This window comes from Bubalus bubalis, chromosome 21, assembly GCF_019923935.1.
Source record: "Bubalus bubalis isolate 160015118507 breed Murrah chromosome 21, NDDB_SH_1, whole genome shotgun sequence".
Lineage (NCBI taxonomy): Eukaryota > Metazoa > Chordata > Mammalia > Artiodactyla > Bovidae > Bubalus > Bubalus bubalis.
This window is the reverse complement of record NC_059177.1, coordinates 21,197,525-21,215,928: the sequence shown is the minus strand read 5'-3', so window position 1 is coordinate 21,215,928 and position 18,404 is coordinate 21,197,525. Positions and strand designations below refer to the sequence as shown.

At 41.4% G+C, this 18,404-nt stretch overlaps 1 protein-coding gene across 1 annotated transcript in view; it reads left to right on the top strand.

The window, feature by feature from the left end:
- The first annotated feature begins 229 nt into the window (after nt 1-229).
- Nucleotides 230-18,404, top strand: part of ARL8B (ADP ribosylation factor like GTPase 8B) — a 56,216-nt gene continuing 38,041 nt past the window's right edge. The window contains exon 1 of the mRNA XM_006074602.4: nt 230-560. Coding sequence (XP_006074664.2) covers nt 258-560 — 303 coding nt within the window. The 5' untranslated portion in view covers nt 230-257. The remainder of the gene's footprint in view (nt 561-18,404) is intronic.

The following is an 18,404-nucleotide window of genomic DNA, read 5'->3' as shown; positions in this document are numbered from 1 at the left end:
TTTTGAAGTCTACATACAGAGCCGACAGTCAGTAAACAACTGTAGAGAAAATGAATGATGAATGAATCAACAGGAATGAGCCAAGGAGTATAGTAGGAAAGGAGCCCAAGGGCGGCACGCTGGTGCACGGTGCTGCACGGAGGCTCCACCAGGTGGCGCTGCAGGCGGCGGGCGCGCCTGGCCGGACGGGCCTTGCCGCTCTTTCCGTGGGCGCCGGCGGCGGCGCGGGGACGAGCGTGGGGGGTAGGGCGAGTCATATGACCGGCTCGGCTTCCTGGCTCCGGCCGCCGTCGCCCGCCAGTGTCCGCCTGTGTCGCGCCGGGGCCCCGAGGAGCCGTTGGCGGGGTCCGGGCCGAGGCCCGCTCGTGTGCAGGTCGTCGCCGCCGCCGCTGCCCGCCCGCTCGCCCGTCCGTCCGTCCTCCCTCCCGGCCGCCATCATGCTGGCGCTCATCTCCCGCCTGCTGGACTGGTTCCGCTCGCTCTTCTGGAAGGAGGAGATGGAGCTGACGCTCGTGGGGCTGCAGTACTCGGGCAAGACCACCTTCGTCAATGTCATCGCGGTGAGTGCCCTCCCGCTTACCCTCCCGGGGCGCCGCAGCCCGCGAGTCCGGCCCGGCGTCTGCTCGAAGGCCGGGCTGGTGGTGGGGGGGTGGGGGTCCCCTCAGCGCGGCCGGGCTCTTGGGAGTGTGCGTGTCGGGGGAGGGGGCAGCTGTGCTGGTCGCCTCCCCGAGCGTCAGGACCTGGAGTTTCCCGCGTGTTGGTGGCTGAAGTGTATCGGTGCGGTCGGCAGTTGAAGGGTTATTTCCATTTAGTCGTCTTCTTCCAAGCGTCGTGTCCTCGTCGCGGCCGGGGTTTGGAAAGGGTGTAATTGGCCTTGTCACATTTTTAAGGCGCTTGGGGGGTGGGGGTCTGGGATTTCCTTCGAGTTTGGTCTTTTCGGGCCGCGCAGGGGTTAACTTCAGCTTGTCACTTGCCGAAGGGTGGGATTTGGCGAGTCCGTTTGTCCCGTGAGAAAGCCTAAAATAATTGAGATTGTCTCAACTAGCCACTCGGGACGGAGAGCACCAGTGTGAGCAAAGCAGGGGACCCGTGTGGGTTCATCCCTCAATTCTTTGGGCAGCTTGTCTCGTGTTATTCAGTTAATTGGTTTTCTCACCCGTTCCCCGAGGGGCCGAGTAGATTGTGCTGCGTTCGCCGGCAAAGCTGAAGACAGACATTTCCAGCCAGTCCATAATAGTGCACAGCTTTTATTTTTTAAATTAATTTGTTTATTTGAAGTATAGTTGATTTACAAGTGCACAGCTTTTACTAAGCCAAGAAGTTGGGTGGGTGGGTGGGGTCTCTGTATTTCTAGAGCTAATTGTCCTCGTCTAGAGGATAAGATTTGTGGTCAGCATAAAGTTGGAAAAGAGGTGTTGGTCTTTTGTAATGGTTTTTCTTACATACAGAGAAAGGAAGGGACTGGGTAGAAACATCCACGCCCAGGGAATGAGTTTCTGGGAGGGAAAGACATTGCCCTGGGAACCTATATACAGCGTGGTGTTTATTCATTGGTGATTGAGGGAAGGAGGATAATTAAATTTTGCTCGTTTGGTTGGCAGGGGAAGGAATAAGAGTGAACGATTCTCCTCAGTCTTCATTTAGAGCCCAGGAGTTGCTGTGACTCAGTTTTAGCTGATAGGGAGTTGAGCTTGTCAGGGATGAACTTTTGAGCTACTCCAAGGAGAGATGGCAGCAGTTTTTCCACCGTTTAGATGATGGGTGAAATCCTTTTTTTATTGGCGACTTGCTGTCCAACTGGTTTGGTTAGTGGAATGATTCAAACACGCCTGTCTTGTTGGAGAACACAACTTGTGTAACTTGTGACTCTTAGTCCTTGCAGTGATAGAGCAACAGGAAGGAGAAGTAGAGATGAGCAGACATCCAGACTTGTTTTGAGGAATATTGCATATAAGCATAAGGAAAACTTGCCTACTTGTTTGGCTCTTGTAATGTTATTGGGCTGGAGGCTTGAGATGACTGTCTTTTCATCAGGCCTAAAAGAGTGGATTGGATATCTAATACCACTAAAATTAGTAAGAAAAAACTTCAGGCTTTGGCTAAGTATCCATATTCGAACTCCTTATATGATGTGGAAAAGATAAGCTGAGCTCATTTAATTGTAAATTTTCTGATACTGTTTTGGGATGTTGAAGAATTGATGTCTCTTCCTAAATCCTCTTTTTGAGAAGACTTAATTACAGTGTTTTGTAGGTTTATTACTACAATCAGTTGTATTTGTTACAGAGAAATAGTTATGGTTGGGAAACCTAAAAAGATTTTAGTAAATCTTGAGGAACTCCTGAAACCATAAGCTCGATTTTCATGCTTGTGTGTTTAGTAGACAGGTTAGCTTGACATAATGAGCATGAGCTTTGAAGTCAAACAACCCTGGATTTGCAATCTGGCTCTGCCACTTAGCAGCCTTGTATCCTCTTTCAGTCCTTGCTTGCCCATCTATTAAGAGGAGTTAATAATAGGTTTCTTACAGAGTTGCTGTGAGTGCATGAGATGACAGATGTTAAGTGATGAGCATCATGCCTGCCCGTAGAAGGGGCTAGATAAATGGTAAGTGTTGTATTATTTGTAGTGGGTACAGTCATTTAATGCAGAAATGGCATTTTGAAAAATATTTAGAAAGGTATTAGCTGAGGTCATTCCTTTGCATTTGTGTAGGTATTCAAATGTGGACTGCTGTAGTGGACTCATAGATCATGACAAGTAATCGCAGCGTGTCCTCCCTCTCCCCCGATCTGTTAACATCTGGAAAGCTGTTGAACTCAAAGTGAACTAGTGTTTTAACGTTAGACTCTTATTTTTGTTTCGGTTTGTGCAAGCTGTGCAGCTTGGAGGATCTTAGTTCCCTGAGCAGGGATTGAAGTCTGACCCTTGGCAGTGAGAGCTCTGCGTCCTAACCGCTGGACTGCCCGGGAATTACCTAGACTCTTCTTTCTGAATGTGGGTTGCAGATGCAGTCTTAGTCACTCAGGCATGTCTGACTCTCTGCGATCCCATGGGCTGTAGCTTGCCAGGTTCCTCTTTCCATGGAATTCTCCAGGCAAGAATACTGGAGTGGTACCCATTCCCTTCTCCAGGGGATCTTCCCAACCCAGGGATCAAACCCTGGTCTCCCACATTGCAGACTGAGTCTTTACCCTCTGAGCCACCAGGAAAGACCGTAATGTGACTAGGTTCTGTTAAGAAAAAAACTATGACTGTGATTGCCTGTGGCCTTTAAGATGATGGAAAAAAGTTGTCAGTTACTAAGTCCTGTCCGACTCTTTTTCGACCCCATGGACGCCCACCAGGCTCCTCTGTCAATGGGGTTTCCTAGGCAAGAATACTGGAGTGGGTTGCTATCTCCTTCTCCAGGGGATCTTCCTGACTCAGAGATCAAACTGGAGTCTCCTGTGTTTGCAAGTGGATTCCTTACTGCTGAGCCACCAGGGAAACTTGGAAAAAAGAGACCTCAGTAAATTTTTTTTTTAAACCTCAGGCTTTAACCTAATCCGTGTTTCTTATATATCGAGGGTGAGGGAAAAGTTAGTAGTCTATAGTGAATTTACAGAGTTTTAGATAGAAACAGTATGTCTAAAATAGTAAATTTAGCTTTATTTTTAAAAAATCAACTGCATTATTCTTTGTATAAAATGTTTGATTTATAGACTCAGAGATTCAGACGTGTTGAACACTATGTGTCACTTTAGAAAGATGGCCATTTATTTCTCAAATTCAAAGTAATTTTCCAGGTATGAAAAGCTTCAGGTGAAACTGGTTTTCTTAGGTAAATATCAACTTTTTGTAAACATCACATTAAAATGTGACTATATTTACTGCCTTAAAAGTTAATAAGACTGAGAGACGTTATTTAACTTACTGTAGAGGTTTGTGAAGCTGAATTACTTACATGTAGAACACCTCCAAGTCTTTAATTTTTTGATTAATGTTAGAAAATGAAATACTGCTTATTGCTAAGTATTACGGCAGTTATTGCATAATAAATCATGTGTCTTGTATGTGTAATTTATGTTGAGTAACCTTTACTCTTAACTGAGACTCTTAGATGGGTTATAGGATAGTTATGAAGAAATGTTTGATAGGATTTACCAAAATGGATGAGATAAGTTTTATAGACATTGTGTATTTTTGAAAGTAGTAGTAGTATAAAAAATTTCTCTACATTTTTGTGAAGTGTTGATAGCTCATAGGTTAATCAAAGGAAAAGTTTATTACTCCTGAGAATTACGAAAAGGAGATACTTGGAAAGACTGTAGAAATTTGGACCTAGAATAATTTTTTTAAGTTTGTTAAAAAAAAAATTAAGTGGTCTACTTTTATCCTTGTTTTATAGATGTAGCCAGGAGATCCAGAAAGGTTAAGTGAAATTCCTAAGGCTAATTAGTAGCAGAGATAAAATTAGAACCCAGGGCCAGTGCATTTTCTCCTTACCTACCTGTGTAGACCTGAGATCAGAATCATAGAGCTGTGAATCGGGAGATCTTAATTCCTTAAATATTTATTTTGAATGTAAGCATACTCCTCTTACGAATATGAACAGCATTTTAAATCCAACATCTTAAGCGTATTGACTACCATTTGAGGACTACACATGCATGCACACACACACATACAGTCTGTGTGTGTGTGTGTGTGTTTGTGTGTGTGTATGCGTGCGTATGTGTGTATTTGAAGACATGAATTGGGGGAAAGAATGATCTGCCCATGAATTAGGGGCAAGTAGGCACACAGCAACTCAGCAGTGGCCACAGGACTGGAAAAGGTCAGTTTTTATTCCAGTCCCAAAGAAAGGCAATGCCAAAGAATGCTCAGACTACTGCACAATTGCACTCATCTCACACGCTAGTAAAGTAATGCTCAAAATTCTCCAAGCCAGGCTTCAGCAATACGTGAACCGTGAACTTCAGATGTTCAAGCTGATTTTAGAAAAGGCAGGGGAACCAGAGATCAAATTGCCAACATCCGCTGGATTATCGAAAAAGCAAGAGAGTTACAGAGAAACATCTATTTCTGCTTTATTGACTATGCCAAAGCCTTTGACTGTGTGGATCACAATAAACTGTGGAAGGGAATACCAGACCACCTGACCTGCCTCTTGAGAAACCTATTTACAGGTCAGGAAGCAACAGTTAGAACTGGATATGGAACAACAGACTGGTTCCAAATAGAAAAAGGAGTACGTCAAGGCTGTATATCGTCACCCTGCTTATTTAACTTATATACAGAGTACATCATGAGAAACGCTGGGCTGGAAGAAGCACAAACTGGAATCAAGATTGCTGGGAGAAATATCAATAACCTCAGATATGCAGATGACACACCCTTATGGCAGAAAGTGAAGAGGAACTAAATAGCCTCTTGATGAAAGTGAAAGAAGAGAGTGAAAAAATTGGCTTAAAGCTCAACATTCAGAAAACTAAGATCATGGCATCCGGTCCCATCACTTCATGGGAAATAGATGGGGAAACAGTGGAAACAGTGTCCGACTTTATTTTTTTGCGCTCCAAAATCACTGCAGATGGTGATTGCAGCCATGAAATTAAAAGACGCTTACTCCTTGGAAGGAAAGTTATGACCAACGTAGATAACATATTGAAAAGCAGAGACATTACTTTGCCAACAAAGGTCCGTCTAGTCAAGGCTATGGTTTTTCCTGTGGTCATGTATGGATGTGAGAGTTGGGCTGTGAAGAAGGCTGAGCGCTGAAGAATTGATGCTTTTGAACTGTGGTGTTGGAGAAGACTCTTGAGAGTCCCTTGGACTGCAAGGCGATCCACCCAGTCCATCCTAAAGGAGATCAGTCCTGGGTGTTCATTGGAAGGACTGATGCTGAAGCTGAAACTCCAGTCCTTTGGCCACCTCATGTGAAGGGTTGACTCATTGGAAAAGACTCTGATGCTGGGAGGCATTGGGGGCAGGAGGAGAAGGGGACGACAGAGGATGAGATGGCTGGATGGCATCACTGGCTCGATGGACGTGAGTTTGAGTGAACTCCGGGAGTTGGTGATGGACAGGGAGGCCTGGCGTGCTGTGATTCATGGGGTCGCAAAGAGTCGGACAGGACTGAGCGACTGAACTGAACTGAGGCATACAGCACAGTGGAATATTATTATGTTTGAACATTTAAATAACTGGCTAACAGGCGTTGTTGGGTTATTGAACTATGTTTTATTGTTTAGTTGCCAAGTCTCTGCAACTCCATGGACTGTAGCCCGCCATGCTCCTCAGTCCATGGGATTTTCCAGGCAAGCATACTAGAGTGGTTTGCCATTTCCTTCTCCAGGGGATTTTCCTGACCCAGGAATCCAATCTGCATCTTTTGCATTCGAAAGCGGATTTTTTTAGCACTTAGCTACCAGAGAAGCTGAACTATGTTAAAAAAAAAAAAGGAGAAATAATTCTGTGATCAGAGTGTTTCTTATTGAATTACTCTCGGGTAAGAATGCCAAAAATAGTTTTTATATTCACCTGTAAAGTTTAGCAAATCTGAACTGTGACTATAGGAGCTGGCCTTCCGGGTTGCCTTCAGATAGAGATTCGAAATTGTGGAACAGGAAGCAACTTGCTAAGGAGCATTTCTTCCAACTTCTTTATCCTTTTCCCCCTCACTCATTGTTTTTTCCAATGCAGGCTTAGAATCCCAGAGCAAAATGTTCTTGTTAAAAAGCTGTTAAGAGTGCATTAAGGCATTTTAAATTACTATCATAGAGGATATTTCACAACTTAAAGCACTCACTAAGTTTCTCAAATGTTAAGTTTCTTTTAAGATAAAGAATGTCACTGCACATGGATACAAAATTCATTGTACTATAAAAAATAGTTACTATTTTTAGAAGATTTTTTCCCCTAATTATCAAACTATCACAAAGTCATTAGTAGATATTTGGAAAGAATACTATAACATAGAAACCGCTTGTTATCCCTACCATCCAAGATTAACTACCGTCAGCATATCAAAGTATTTCCTTTTCGTCTTTTTTTTTTTTTTTAATAATGTGTATATCCAAACCCTTTTTTTTTTTTTTTAAGTTTTGAGATACTATTTATAATGTTTGTATCGTGGTTTGTTTTAATTATCATGTACACATTCTTCTGTTCTAAAACCATCTTTAATGCCTTCATAATTTATTCTGTTATAGCATATCTTGTGGATATACCATAATGTATTTGATCATTTCCTCATTATTGGACATTTGAGTGGTTTCCAGGGTTTTGCTGTTGTACATCAATTTGATCTGCATTTCCTGGGGATGGATTCCAGAGTTGGCATCACTGAATCAAGGGCATGAACATATTTCATGTCAAATGGCCAAAATTGTTTTCCGAAAAGTATGCACTCCTACTTAGAAGGTCTTCTGAACAGATTTTATATACTACGTAAACTTGGACTTCATTTAAGCACTGTGTCCTATGGTATTTTTAGGGCATACTTAGTTTTGTTGTAAAGTTAACCAGCAGTATTTTTAAACTATCCTATCAGATAATTGCTCTGTTTTCATGTTTTCATGCTTCCCTGGTGGCTCAGACAGTAAAAGCGTCTGCCTGCAATGCAGGAGACCCGGGTTTGATTCCGAAGGGTTAGGAAGATCCCCTGGAGAAGGAAATGGCAATCCACTCCAGTACTCTTGCCTGGAAAATCCCATGGACGGAGGAGCCTGGTAGGCTACAGTCCATGGGGTCGCAAAGAGTCGGACACGACTGAGCGACTTCACTTCACTTCATCAGATAATTGCTCTGTTGTCATGTTTTAAGAAGTACCATTTGTGCTTCAGCAACTGCTAAGACTAAGACTGTAGAAAACATAATTCCTTTTCAATTTTCTTTTTTTAATTGAACTTTTAGGCAACCCATAAAAATACAGCTGATCCCCTTTAGCTATCACAGTTTAGTTTTAAACTTACTGGTGGATTGCATCAGCAGTTTGTATTCCAGAATTGTGATGTATTTCCATGCAGTCCTTACCCAATCTTGCCCTGTTATAGTGGGATGCTGCTTTTTAAGGGAGAGGTGTTAGAAATATTTTTTTTCTAAACCAGAGTCTAAAGAAGTTTGCTACATAGATCACTTCTTGAAATTATAGCATATGACATTTTTAAACTTGTAACTTGAGTATCGTTTATATTTGTAAAAGTTGATTCATGTCGTTTATATTTGTAAAAGTTGATTCATGTCTTTTGAGCTCTTGTATGAAAAAAAAGGAAAAAGTATTAATCTGTTTGCTAAATAGGTCAAAATCAAATGATAATTTAAGGATTTTAGTTTTTCTGAGATGGGACAAATCAAAATTGAAATCTGTAATGGAGTAATTTGAGTTCATTTCTTTCTTCAAAGTCAAAAACCACAGGTCTTATATTCTATTGTGCTTTTTTTTTTTTTTAAGGTTACACTGTTTTCTTAAATTAGACATTGAATGTGCTATTTGGATCTGATTTCATAGTTTGCCCAGTTTTATTTAATAGAGGAACATTCTTATTTCATATCCTGACAGGAACTTAAAAAAAATTAAAATAGTAATAAAGCTTTAGGGTTCATTTAGAAATGATCTTCAAGAATACTGTAATTTAAAAAAATTGTAATACTGGCAAAATAATTTTAGGATTCAGATATCTAAGTTGTGACACCTATCTTGAAAATTGAGGCTTTTTCTCCTAGACTGGGGTTAGAAAAGTAATTGTTGTTAAAAAGGAAAAATTGAATGATGATTGGCAAACTGATTCTAAAAATGTCCTTTGTATCAGTTTACTTGATAGGAATTAGTTAAGCATCCGCCAGAATAGTATTACTGTGAGAATATATTTTGAGCCTAAATTTGTTGGCATATAAATGTGGTATAGTTGAGTTTATTTAGAATATGTTTAAGTGGCTCCTTGAGTTAAATTGGCAGGGAGGTTAGGAGTTGAAAGCCAGATGATCTAGGTTCACATCCTGACTCTTGTGTTATTTTGGGGAAGTTATTCAACTCAGTATCTGCTTCCTTATTTGTAAAATGGGAATAATAGTCATTTCTTAGAATTATGTGGGTTAATACTTGTAAAACACTTTGAACAGTGATCAGGATAAGGCATGTGTTAGCTGCTAGGTTACTGTTTATATAATGTGATCTCCTTGGAAATTCTCTTTATTTGTTCTCTCGAGTATAAAAGTGCCTTAAACACTGCCTGGCACATGCTTGGTACTCAGATGTATTTACCAGTAGACAAACATTGCATTTAAAATACAAAATTAAGAACAAATGTCTTTATGAACCCATATTCATATTTCAGTGTGCCAAGTGTAGCGTAGTTAGGAATGAGAGTTCTGGAGTCTGACAGATTTGGATTTGAATACTGACTTAGCTATACATCACTTTTGTTAGCATCTGTGTTTAATTTTTCCTCCTCTGTAAAAAGTAGATAGTCAAAGAACTGCCTCCTGAAGTGGCTTTCAGAATTAAATGAATGTTTGTAAAGTGCTTAGCCTTGTGCTCGGAGGAGGCAATGGCACCCCACTCCAGTACTCTTGCTTGGAAAATCCCATGGACGGAGGAGCCTCGTGGGCTGCAGTCCATGGGGTCGCTAAGAGTCAGACACAACTGAGCGACTTCACTTTCACCTTTCACTTTCATGCATTGGAGAAGGAAATGGCAACCCACTCCGGTGTTCTTGCCTGGAGAATCCCAGGGATGGCTGAGCCTGGTGGGCTGCTATCTATGGGGTCACACAGAGTCAGACACAACTGAAGCGACTGAGCAGCAGCAGTAGCCTTGTGCTTAGCACTGTGCCTTGTACATAGAGGGCACTCAGTAAATGGTAACTAAAGAAAATGGTGACCGCTGTGTGTCGGGAGTAATGTTGGGTGTAATCATCAGCTTTATGTTAAATTACTGCTTATATTTCTCTTGATTATATTTAACTGTAGCTTTTGTTTAGGAAGTAAGCTTTTGTTTTGTTTAATTGTTTGAAAAATCTTGAACGTTATATTTTATCATGTTGAATTTTTTTGATAGCTGAAGTGGGCTGGTAGGAAAATGTCTTAGCCTCCTGGATAGGCTAGTAATTTTTAATGGACCTACTTGTATAATTCTGTGTGTGTGTGTGTATGTAATTTCAGTTTTTGTTGTGAAAACAGTTTGAACTGGGAATTGGAAATATGAGTTGTTCTTTTGTTTGTCCTACTACTGACTAATAGCGGGACTGTGGCCAACTCATTTAACTTCTCTGTTCTTCAGTTGTGATGCTTCTAAAGAGTGAATAAGCACTGAGAACCTTATTATTTGAGAGTGTAGTGGTGGTTTCTTACACCTGGAATTGGACCTTTTATTCAGAGACCAGAGGATAAAATGAAAGTATAAGGCTCCAATATAAGATAGTTATAAGATCTCAGCCTCTTCCCAAAAGAAAAATTGATATGTAAAAGGTGGAAAGGTAGATTGAACCTAATAGGAAGAAGAGTGGCCCTTTTGAGTTGTACCTGCCCTCTAGAATATAGGTATCCTGTACAAGTGTATGCACAGAAGACAATTTTAATTTTGGACAAGACCATAGTATTGTTTCTTGCATGTGTTTGTCGTAACTTTTAGCCAGGATTTAAGGGTCAAGTGGGTTTAAATCACCGTTGACTGCTGTAAATTTGCAAGTCCCAACAGACGGTGCTGTATCTCTATTGGCCTGTTCCCCTAGATGAGAAGTGGGCTGTGTAGACTGCATGCAGACTGGGCCAGAAAGGGCTTTTGGCAGTGTTTCCTCTCTGAAGGTGCCTTAAGGTCTGGTTTAGACACTCATCACTAGGCCTACTTTTTCTTTACTTTTTTCTTGAAAGGTCATTTTGTCTGGAGAATGGTTTAGCAAATGTATAGATTTGGTCATTTCTGAATAGAAGGAAATTGAGGGGAGGAAATTCACTTTTTTTCCCCTTCCACAATCTACCTGTTTCACTCCACTAGCTGTTGGTTTCCTTATTTTGGTTTTATTTCTTTATTCAATGGCTCAATTAAAAACCTTAAAACAATGGGGAGGAGTGGAAGGGAGACTCAAGAAGGAGGGGATTTATGTGTACTTACAGCTGATTCACATTGTTATACAGCAGAAACCAATTCAACATTGTAAAACAGTTAATCTCCAATCAAAATTTTGAAAAACCAAGAAACCGTAGAATGTTTGTTTTTTTAAAAAAATACCCCAAATCCATATTGTTTAAATAGTGCTGATACAAATAGGAAAAAATAATAATAACACCATTAAGGTTCAATTACTGTTAATATTAAGCTGGGTGTCCATCACATTTTCCCCCATCCCTTTGTATATACAAATATATACTTTTAAAAATTGACATAGTTGACATGTAACATGAATTTGGGGTGTGTAACAGTGATTCTGTGTTTGTACATATTGTGGAATAATAACCACAGCAAATCCAGTTCACATCACTAACATCACTAGCCTTACATCGTTACAGTTTTTTTTCTTGTGATGATTAACTCCCAGCAACTGCAAATATACATACAGCACAGTATTCTTAACTGTGGTCCCATTTCTGTACATGGCACCTCATGACTTATGTATTTTGTAACTGGAAGTTTGTATCTTTTGATCTCCTTTTGTCTGCTCCCTATCCCATCTGTTTTGTGCCTGCAAGTTTGGCTTGTTTTACTCTTTGTTTAGATGCCATATATGCGTCTTCCTCCGTGTGACTTATTTCACTTAGCCCAGTCCCTTAGCCTAATGCCCAGAGTCCCTTGGACTGCAAGGAGATCCAACCAGTCCATTCTGAAGGAGATCAGCCCTGGGATTTCTTTGGAAGGAATGATGCTAAAGCTGAAACTCCAATACTTTGGCTACCTCATGCAAAGAGTTGACTCATTGGAAAAGACTGATGCTGGGAGGGATTGGGGGCAGGAGGAGAAGGGGATGACAGAGGATGAGATGGCTGGATGGCATCACTGACTTGATGGACGTGAGTCTGAGTGAACTCCGGGAGTTGGTGATGGACAGGGAGGCCTGGCGTGCTGTGATTCATGGGGTCGCAGAGTTGGACACGACTGAGCGACTGATCTGATTTGATCTGATCTGAATGCCCAGTACATGCTTTCTTGATAACAGTGATGGGATCATGCTGTACAGACTGAGTGGTCTCGTGTGGTCTAGTCTATTTGATTTACCTTCTGTCATGGTGATAGGTGACTCAAGTTCAGTCAGTTCAAGACAGAACTCTTGATCTCTTCCTCTCTCAATCCAAGGATGGATATCTTTCCCAGTCAGGATTGCTCATATTACCTCCATCATAATTTTCGTCACACTTATACCACCATCAGAAGTTATCTTGCCTTTTGTCTTCATCTGTTTTCTGTATATAAGTTCCATAGGGGCTTTTTCCTTTTTTCACTGCTGCATCCCAATGCAAAGAACAGTGCCTGGCACATAATAAGCTCTCTAAATGTTGAGTAAATGAATGAATGAATTTAACAGTAAACTAGTGTGTCTGTTCTGTTACACTCAAACTGTGTGCAAGGCATAGTGGTAGGAGATGATTTGTAAATGTACCAGACAAGATTATTTATAGTAGATTATGTGCCTTATAGTAGTCATGTGTAGGTTAGAAATATCAGCTGTCTTAAAATTTTCTCATAATGCTCTGGAAATCTCCCTACCCTCATGGAAGACATCAGAGGAGTTCTAGAAAGGCAGTTTGCTGGCTTTTTGTGGGACTATGCTGAGAATGGCTGTCAAGCTAAGCTTTGATTAGAGTAGTTTTTATTCATTCAGTAGTTATTTAAGGCATTGTTCTTCATCATAATGAAGGACAAAACAGACATGTTTCCTTCCCTCCTAGAGCGTCCAGTGCCATGAAGGAACAGTAGGAGAAGCAAAGGAGAAGCAGAGACACGATTGAGGGCAAAAACTTTTGTCAGATTAATTATAACCTGTGTGAGTGCATGCTCAATTGTGTCTAATTCTTTGCGACCCCATAGGACTGTAGTCTGCCTGCATGAAGGAAAGAAACAAAAGACCAGAAAAATAGGCTGATCTAGTTCACAAAAAGCCTTGACTAAGTTTGAATCTGTAGGCGTGGGGAGGCATTGAAGATTCTTGTTCAAGGGAATGAAGAACTGTGTTTCCAAAGGATTAACTTAGTAGCAGTGTAGAGACCATTAAAAAGTTATCAGCTCATTACAAGGATCTAGTTGAGAGAGAATGAAATGGGGATAGGGAGTCAGGGAAAGTAGTGAGCATTATTATGAAAGTGGAGTGAGTACAGTTGAGCAGTTGAATCAGATGGGTCGAGCCAAGGGAAATTCATACATAGTCAAAGACCTTTTTAAGGATTTAAGTGAATGGTGGGAAATGTGATTGTGTGATGAACAAGTAGCCCATATGGGGTAGAGAAGAGAGGGTATGGTGAAGAGAAGGGGATGTGTTGAGTATAAAATGTATTATATAATTAATGATATAAAGGGAATGATGTTTGGGAATTAGTGCTATGTTTAAGTACAGTGGAGCTAAAACTGAGCATTGAAATTTCATTCCACGTCTTGGCCAGTGTTTTGTACACAAGGACCAAGCAGGGTATCTCCACTTCTTTGAATTGCAGTTGGACTATCTTGACTTATTTTTGGTGCTTAGGGACGTTAATCTGTGCCCAGAATGCAGGCCGTCAATAACAGGTCCTTTAGACAGCTGAATTCAGTGACTCAGACTCTTATAGTCTTGGAAGCTTTTGCTGCTTAATTTGAAGGGGATATTTCTATCCCAGGAACATCCCTGGTTTAGTGTCTTTCTTCTGAGAGAAAAGTCGGTATGTGTATTTTGTGTGCTTTCAACATGCAGGGCTGGATGGAAGCACAAGCTGGAATCAAGATTGCCAGGAGAAATATCAATAACCTCAGACATTCAGGTGACACCACCCTTATGACAGAAAGCGAAGAGGAACTAAAGAGACTCTTGATGAACGTGAAAGAGGAGAGTGATGAAGCTGGTTTAAAACTCAGCATTCAGAAAACAAAGATCATGGCATCTGGTCCCATCACTTCATGGCAAATAGATGGGGAAACAATGGAAACAGTGACAGACTTTATTTTTTGGAGCTCCAAAATCACTGCAGACAGTGATTGCAGCCATGAAATTAAAAGATGCTTACTCCTTGGAAGAAAAGCTATGACCAACCTAGACAGCATATTAAAAAGCAGAGACATTACTTTGCTGACAAAGCTTTGTCTAGTCAAAGCTATGCTTTTTCCAGTAGAGTCATGTGTGGATGTGAGAAAGGGAGAAGTGAAGGTGAAGTCGCTCAGTTGTGTCTGACTGTTTGCGGCCCCTTGGACTGTAGCCTACCAGGTTCCTCCATCCATGGAATTTTCCAGGCAAGAGTACTGGAATGGTTGCCATTTCCTTTGTCAGGGGATCTGCCTGACCCAGGGATCGAACCTGGGTCTCCTGCATTGCAGGCAGATGCTTTTACTGTCTGAGCCACCAGAGGAATGGATGTGAGAGTTGGACCTTAAAGAGGGCTGAAGGTTGAAGAATTGATGCTTTTAAACTGTGGTGTTGGAGAAGACTCTTGAGAGCCCTTTGGACTGCAAGGAGATCCAACCAGTCCATCCTAAAGGAGATCAACTCTGAATATATCATGTCCGACTCTCTGTGACCCCATAGACTATATATGTAGCCCACCAGGCTCCTCCATCCATGGGATTCTCCAGGCAGGAATACTGGAGTGGGTTGCCATGTCCTTCTCCAGGGAATCTTCCCGACCGAGGGATCAAACCTAGGACTTCTGCATTGCGGGCAGATGCTTTATCCTCTGAGTCACCAGGGAAGCCTGAATATATATTAGGACTGATGCTGAAACTGAAGCTCCAATACTTTGGCCAGCTGATGTGGAAAGCCAACTCACTGGAAAAGACCCTGATACAGGGAAAGGTTGAAGGCAGAAGGAGAAAGGGATGACAGAGGATGCAGTGGTTGGATGACATCTCTAATTCAATGGACATGAGTTTGAGCAAGCTCCAGGTGATGGTGAAGGAGAGGGAAGCCTGGTGAGCTGCAGTCCTGGGGTTGCAAGAGTTGGACACGACCGAGCAGCTGAACAACAACAGCAGCAGCAAACATATAGAGTATCTGATCTTTTGTGGTTTAAGTTGGGATTTTTCTTAGGTGTTGGGTAAGCTTGTGGATAATATTAGGCTCAGAATATCATTTTTTCTCTTTGTTATTTTACTGTGTAGTTGCAAAGACAGAGTGTAGTCCTCAGTCCTCATATCTCAGGCTGTTTGATGTCTGCTTAGAAACTCCCTTGGCGTGGTCTGTTGTGGATTTATGGTGCTCGCAGTGCTCACAGACACCAGTGCATTTTGGAACATGTGGACATTACCATAAAACAAGACAGGAAATGGCTGTGCCAACAACACCATGTCGTTCTCAACGGTACTTAACATGAAGGATGTTCCGAAACATCCTACTATTTCTTTATCATCCTTTTCCTGTATCTCCGTTACACAGGGCATTCAATAAAAATCATTTCATTTATTTAGTTAAGGAAACTGTTTTAAGAAGTGCTTTCACACACAAGGCGCTATACTTTTTTATTGGTTCATTTGTTGAGTGGATATTAATTATATAAGGTAAAGAAAGGTGTAATAACACAGGTTTTAGCTAAAGCTGGAATTCAGCTTCAACTCTCAGGTTGAATGTTCTGTTCCATAAAAATGGTGAGCTGTGCTGAATCCATGTTTACAGACAAATCCTTTAGGCTTGCTTTGCCACCTGATAAGTACTGCTCTTCCAAGTCTTGCAACTGAGACTAATTTGGAAATTAGCTGTGATCTCGTGGTGGTCCATTTGCAGTTTTAGCTTTCTTTGGCCGTTTGTTGCTGTATGCTTTCAGTCTGCTTTACTAGTCCCTATTTTATTGTTCGTAAGAGCATTTCTAAATCTTAGTGTTGTGTTGTGCTTTTGTGACACTTCGGAGGAGATCTTAAATTTGCCAGTGAAAATCAGCAACGTGGATATGGGGCGAAGGATGGAGGCATCAGGCCTTTGAGTACATGTTAGACTCTGGTAATGAAGGAGAATGAGACATCCATTCTTTTTTGGCCTATACCTTTCTTTATTGGACTACAATACAGTTTTTAGCTCCCAGTGTTCCTTTTCCCTTAGATGAGTCTGTCTTATGTATTGTTTAGGGCCCACGTCTGTGAACCCTTGCCCCAGCTCTTCTCCCAGGGAAAGTTAATTGTCTCTTGCTCTGTTTTCACAGTACTTTGTTCAGAATTGTATTTGTGCCAGTTATCTGTTCATCTGTGCTTACTTCCATACTGTAAGCTTCCTTATTATTGTTTTGGCCACTAAGTTAGCTCTGGGCCTGACCCAATAGCTGCTTCGAAATTATTGACTTAACAGAGTGAGGCAGTGTTGGATCATGTTTAAATGCGTTGGATCAGACCTGCCTCAATTTGAATTTGTGATCTGCCCAAGTTCTGTGACCCCCTCAAAGCTTCAGTTTGCTCACTGGCAATTTGGGAGTGACCCTGGGTATCCCGTGCACTCATGGTATGAGGTAAGATAATCAGCACAGTGCTCCACGGTTGGTAATTATCACTGTGGTTGATGTGACATTTGGGGATTCAGACAGGGGCATGTGCTCCAGCTAAATGGTAGGTGAAATGGAAAGCCCTCACTCCTTAGTGAGCACTGAGCAGGGATCCTGTTTCAGCGACTCCTGAGTTTTAGGGTAGAGGTGTAGTGGGCTCCGAGGACCAGTTTCTGAATGTTGATGTAAGTTTTCCAGTATTGTGAGAGAGAAACTAAAATAACAGACTATCCTTTGCCCTAATCCACTATAGATGTGCTAGGATGTTTGGAGTAACCCTTTGAAAAATTTGCTACTCTGTTTGGTTTGTCTTCCTGTTTGTAACTTTGTGGTCACTAATTTTGGCTTGGTGGAAGAAAGATTCTGATCTGCTCTAAGTTGCTGTTTTACTGCACATGCTAGTAGATTACTAACATAGTATCCATTCAGATTTACAACCTCTCAGTCCATGGGGTCGCTAAGAGTCGGAGCTGACTGAGCGACTTCACTTTCACTTTTCACTTTCATGCATTGGAGAAGGAAATGGCAACCCACTCCAGTGTTCTTGCCTGGAGAATCCCAGGGACGGGGGAGCCTGGTGGGCTGCCGTCTCTGTGTGTTGCACAGAGTCGGACACGACTGAAGTGACTTAGCAGCAGCAGCAGCAGTTGATCATTAAGTGTGTTTTTTGTTGTTGCTGTTGTTGAACATCCTAACATTGATTTCAAGCTTCGTACAAATAATGACCCTTCCCTGTCAAATAACCCTCAAATGCCCGAAGTATTTTTTTTCAACTGGAGTGTAGTTGCTGCACTCGAAGTATTATATTCGGATAGAGAGTAACATTCTGGCTTTGAAATTTAGATCTGGGTTCAGATTCCAATTTTGCCACTCTTTAGCTGAATATGTGATCTTGAGACCTTGACTTCTGGTTTCCTTTTTTGTAAAATGAGGCCAGTGAAATGACAGATGTGCCACTATTGTTATTTTTATTGTTATTAATAGGGTAAGCCAACAGCATGTATCCTAGCTAATAAGTAATATGTTCTTGATGCAGTGAACACATATCACTGGAGAATATTCTTGTTACTTCAGTCTCTTTCTGCACTTTCCATTCTCTGCCAAACTCCCCACCCAACTCCCCACCTGGATGGTAGTAAGCGGGGCTGCAGGCAGCTACTGAATAAATAATGATGATAGCCTCTTGGAAGGCACGCAGTTTGGAACTGAGCAGTGTGCACGCAGTGTTCATGCCTGGCCACCATTTAAGGGCTGCGTTTCAGTATGAAGCAATCCTGATAGTACTGACTGGGCTAATGGAATAACTTCACAGAGTGTAATGTTTCTTTGGGGACACCCAGCGATCCAGAGGGTAAAAAACAACCATGAGAGAGAATGTATTCAGACCATGGCATTCTGTGCAGCCATGCCAATATACTGCCAAACTGATAAATATTGAATCAGAGATGTCTCTACTGATACGCAGATAAACAGATAGCTAAAAGAATTGATATACTCTAGTTTAAAACATTGAGGTGAAATTACTGACTTTGATTTTTTAAAAGGTAAACAGTGCTGCTAAACATTTTACAGTGAGGGAAGACAGAGCAATCCACATGATGTTATTAGCGGGTGAGATAAGGTTGTAAATCCACAAGGCTGGAAAATTTAAAAGTAGGCAATAAAGGGCTAGTACATTAAAATTCATGTTTTAATGTATCCTAAAGATAGGTCTCACAGTTTGTTTTCTCAGAGTCTGACATCACAATTATGTTTAGAAACATTTTCTTGCCTCCACTACTGCT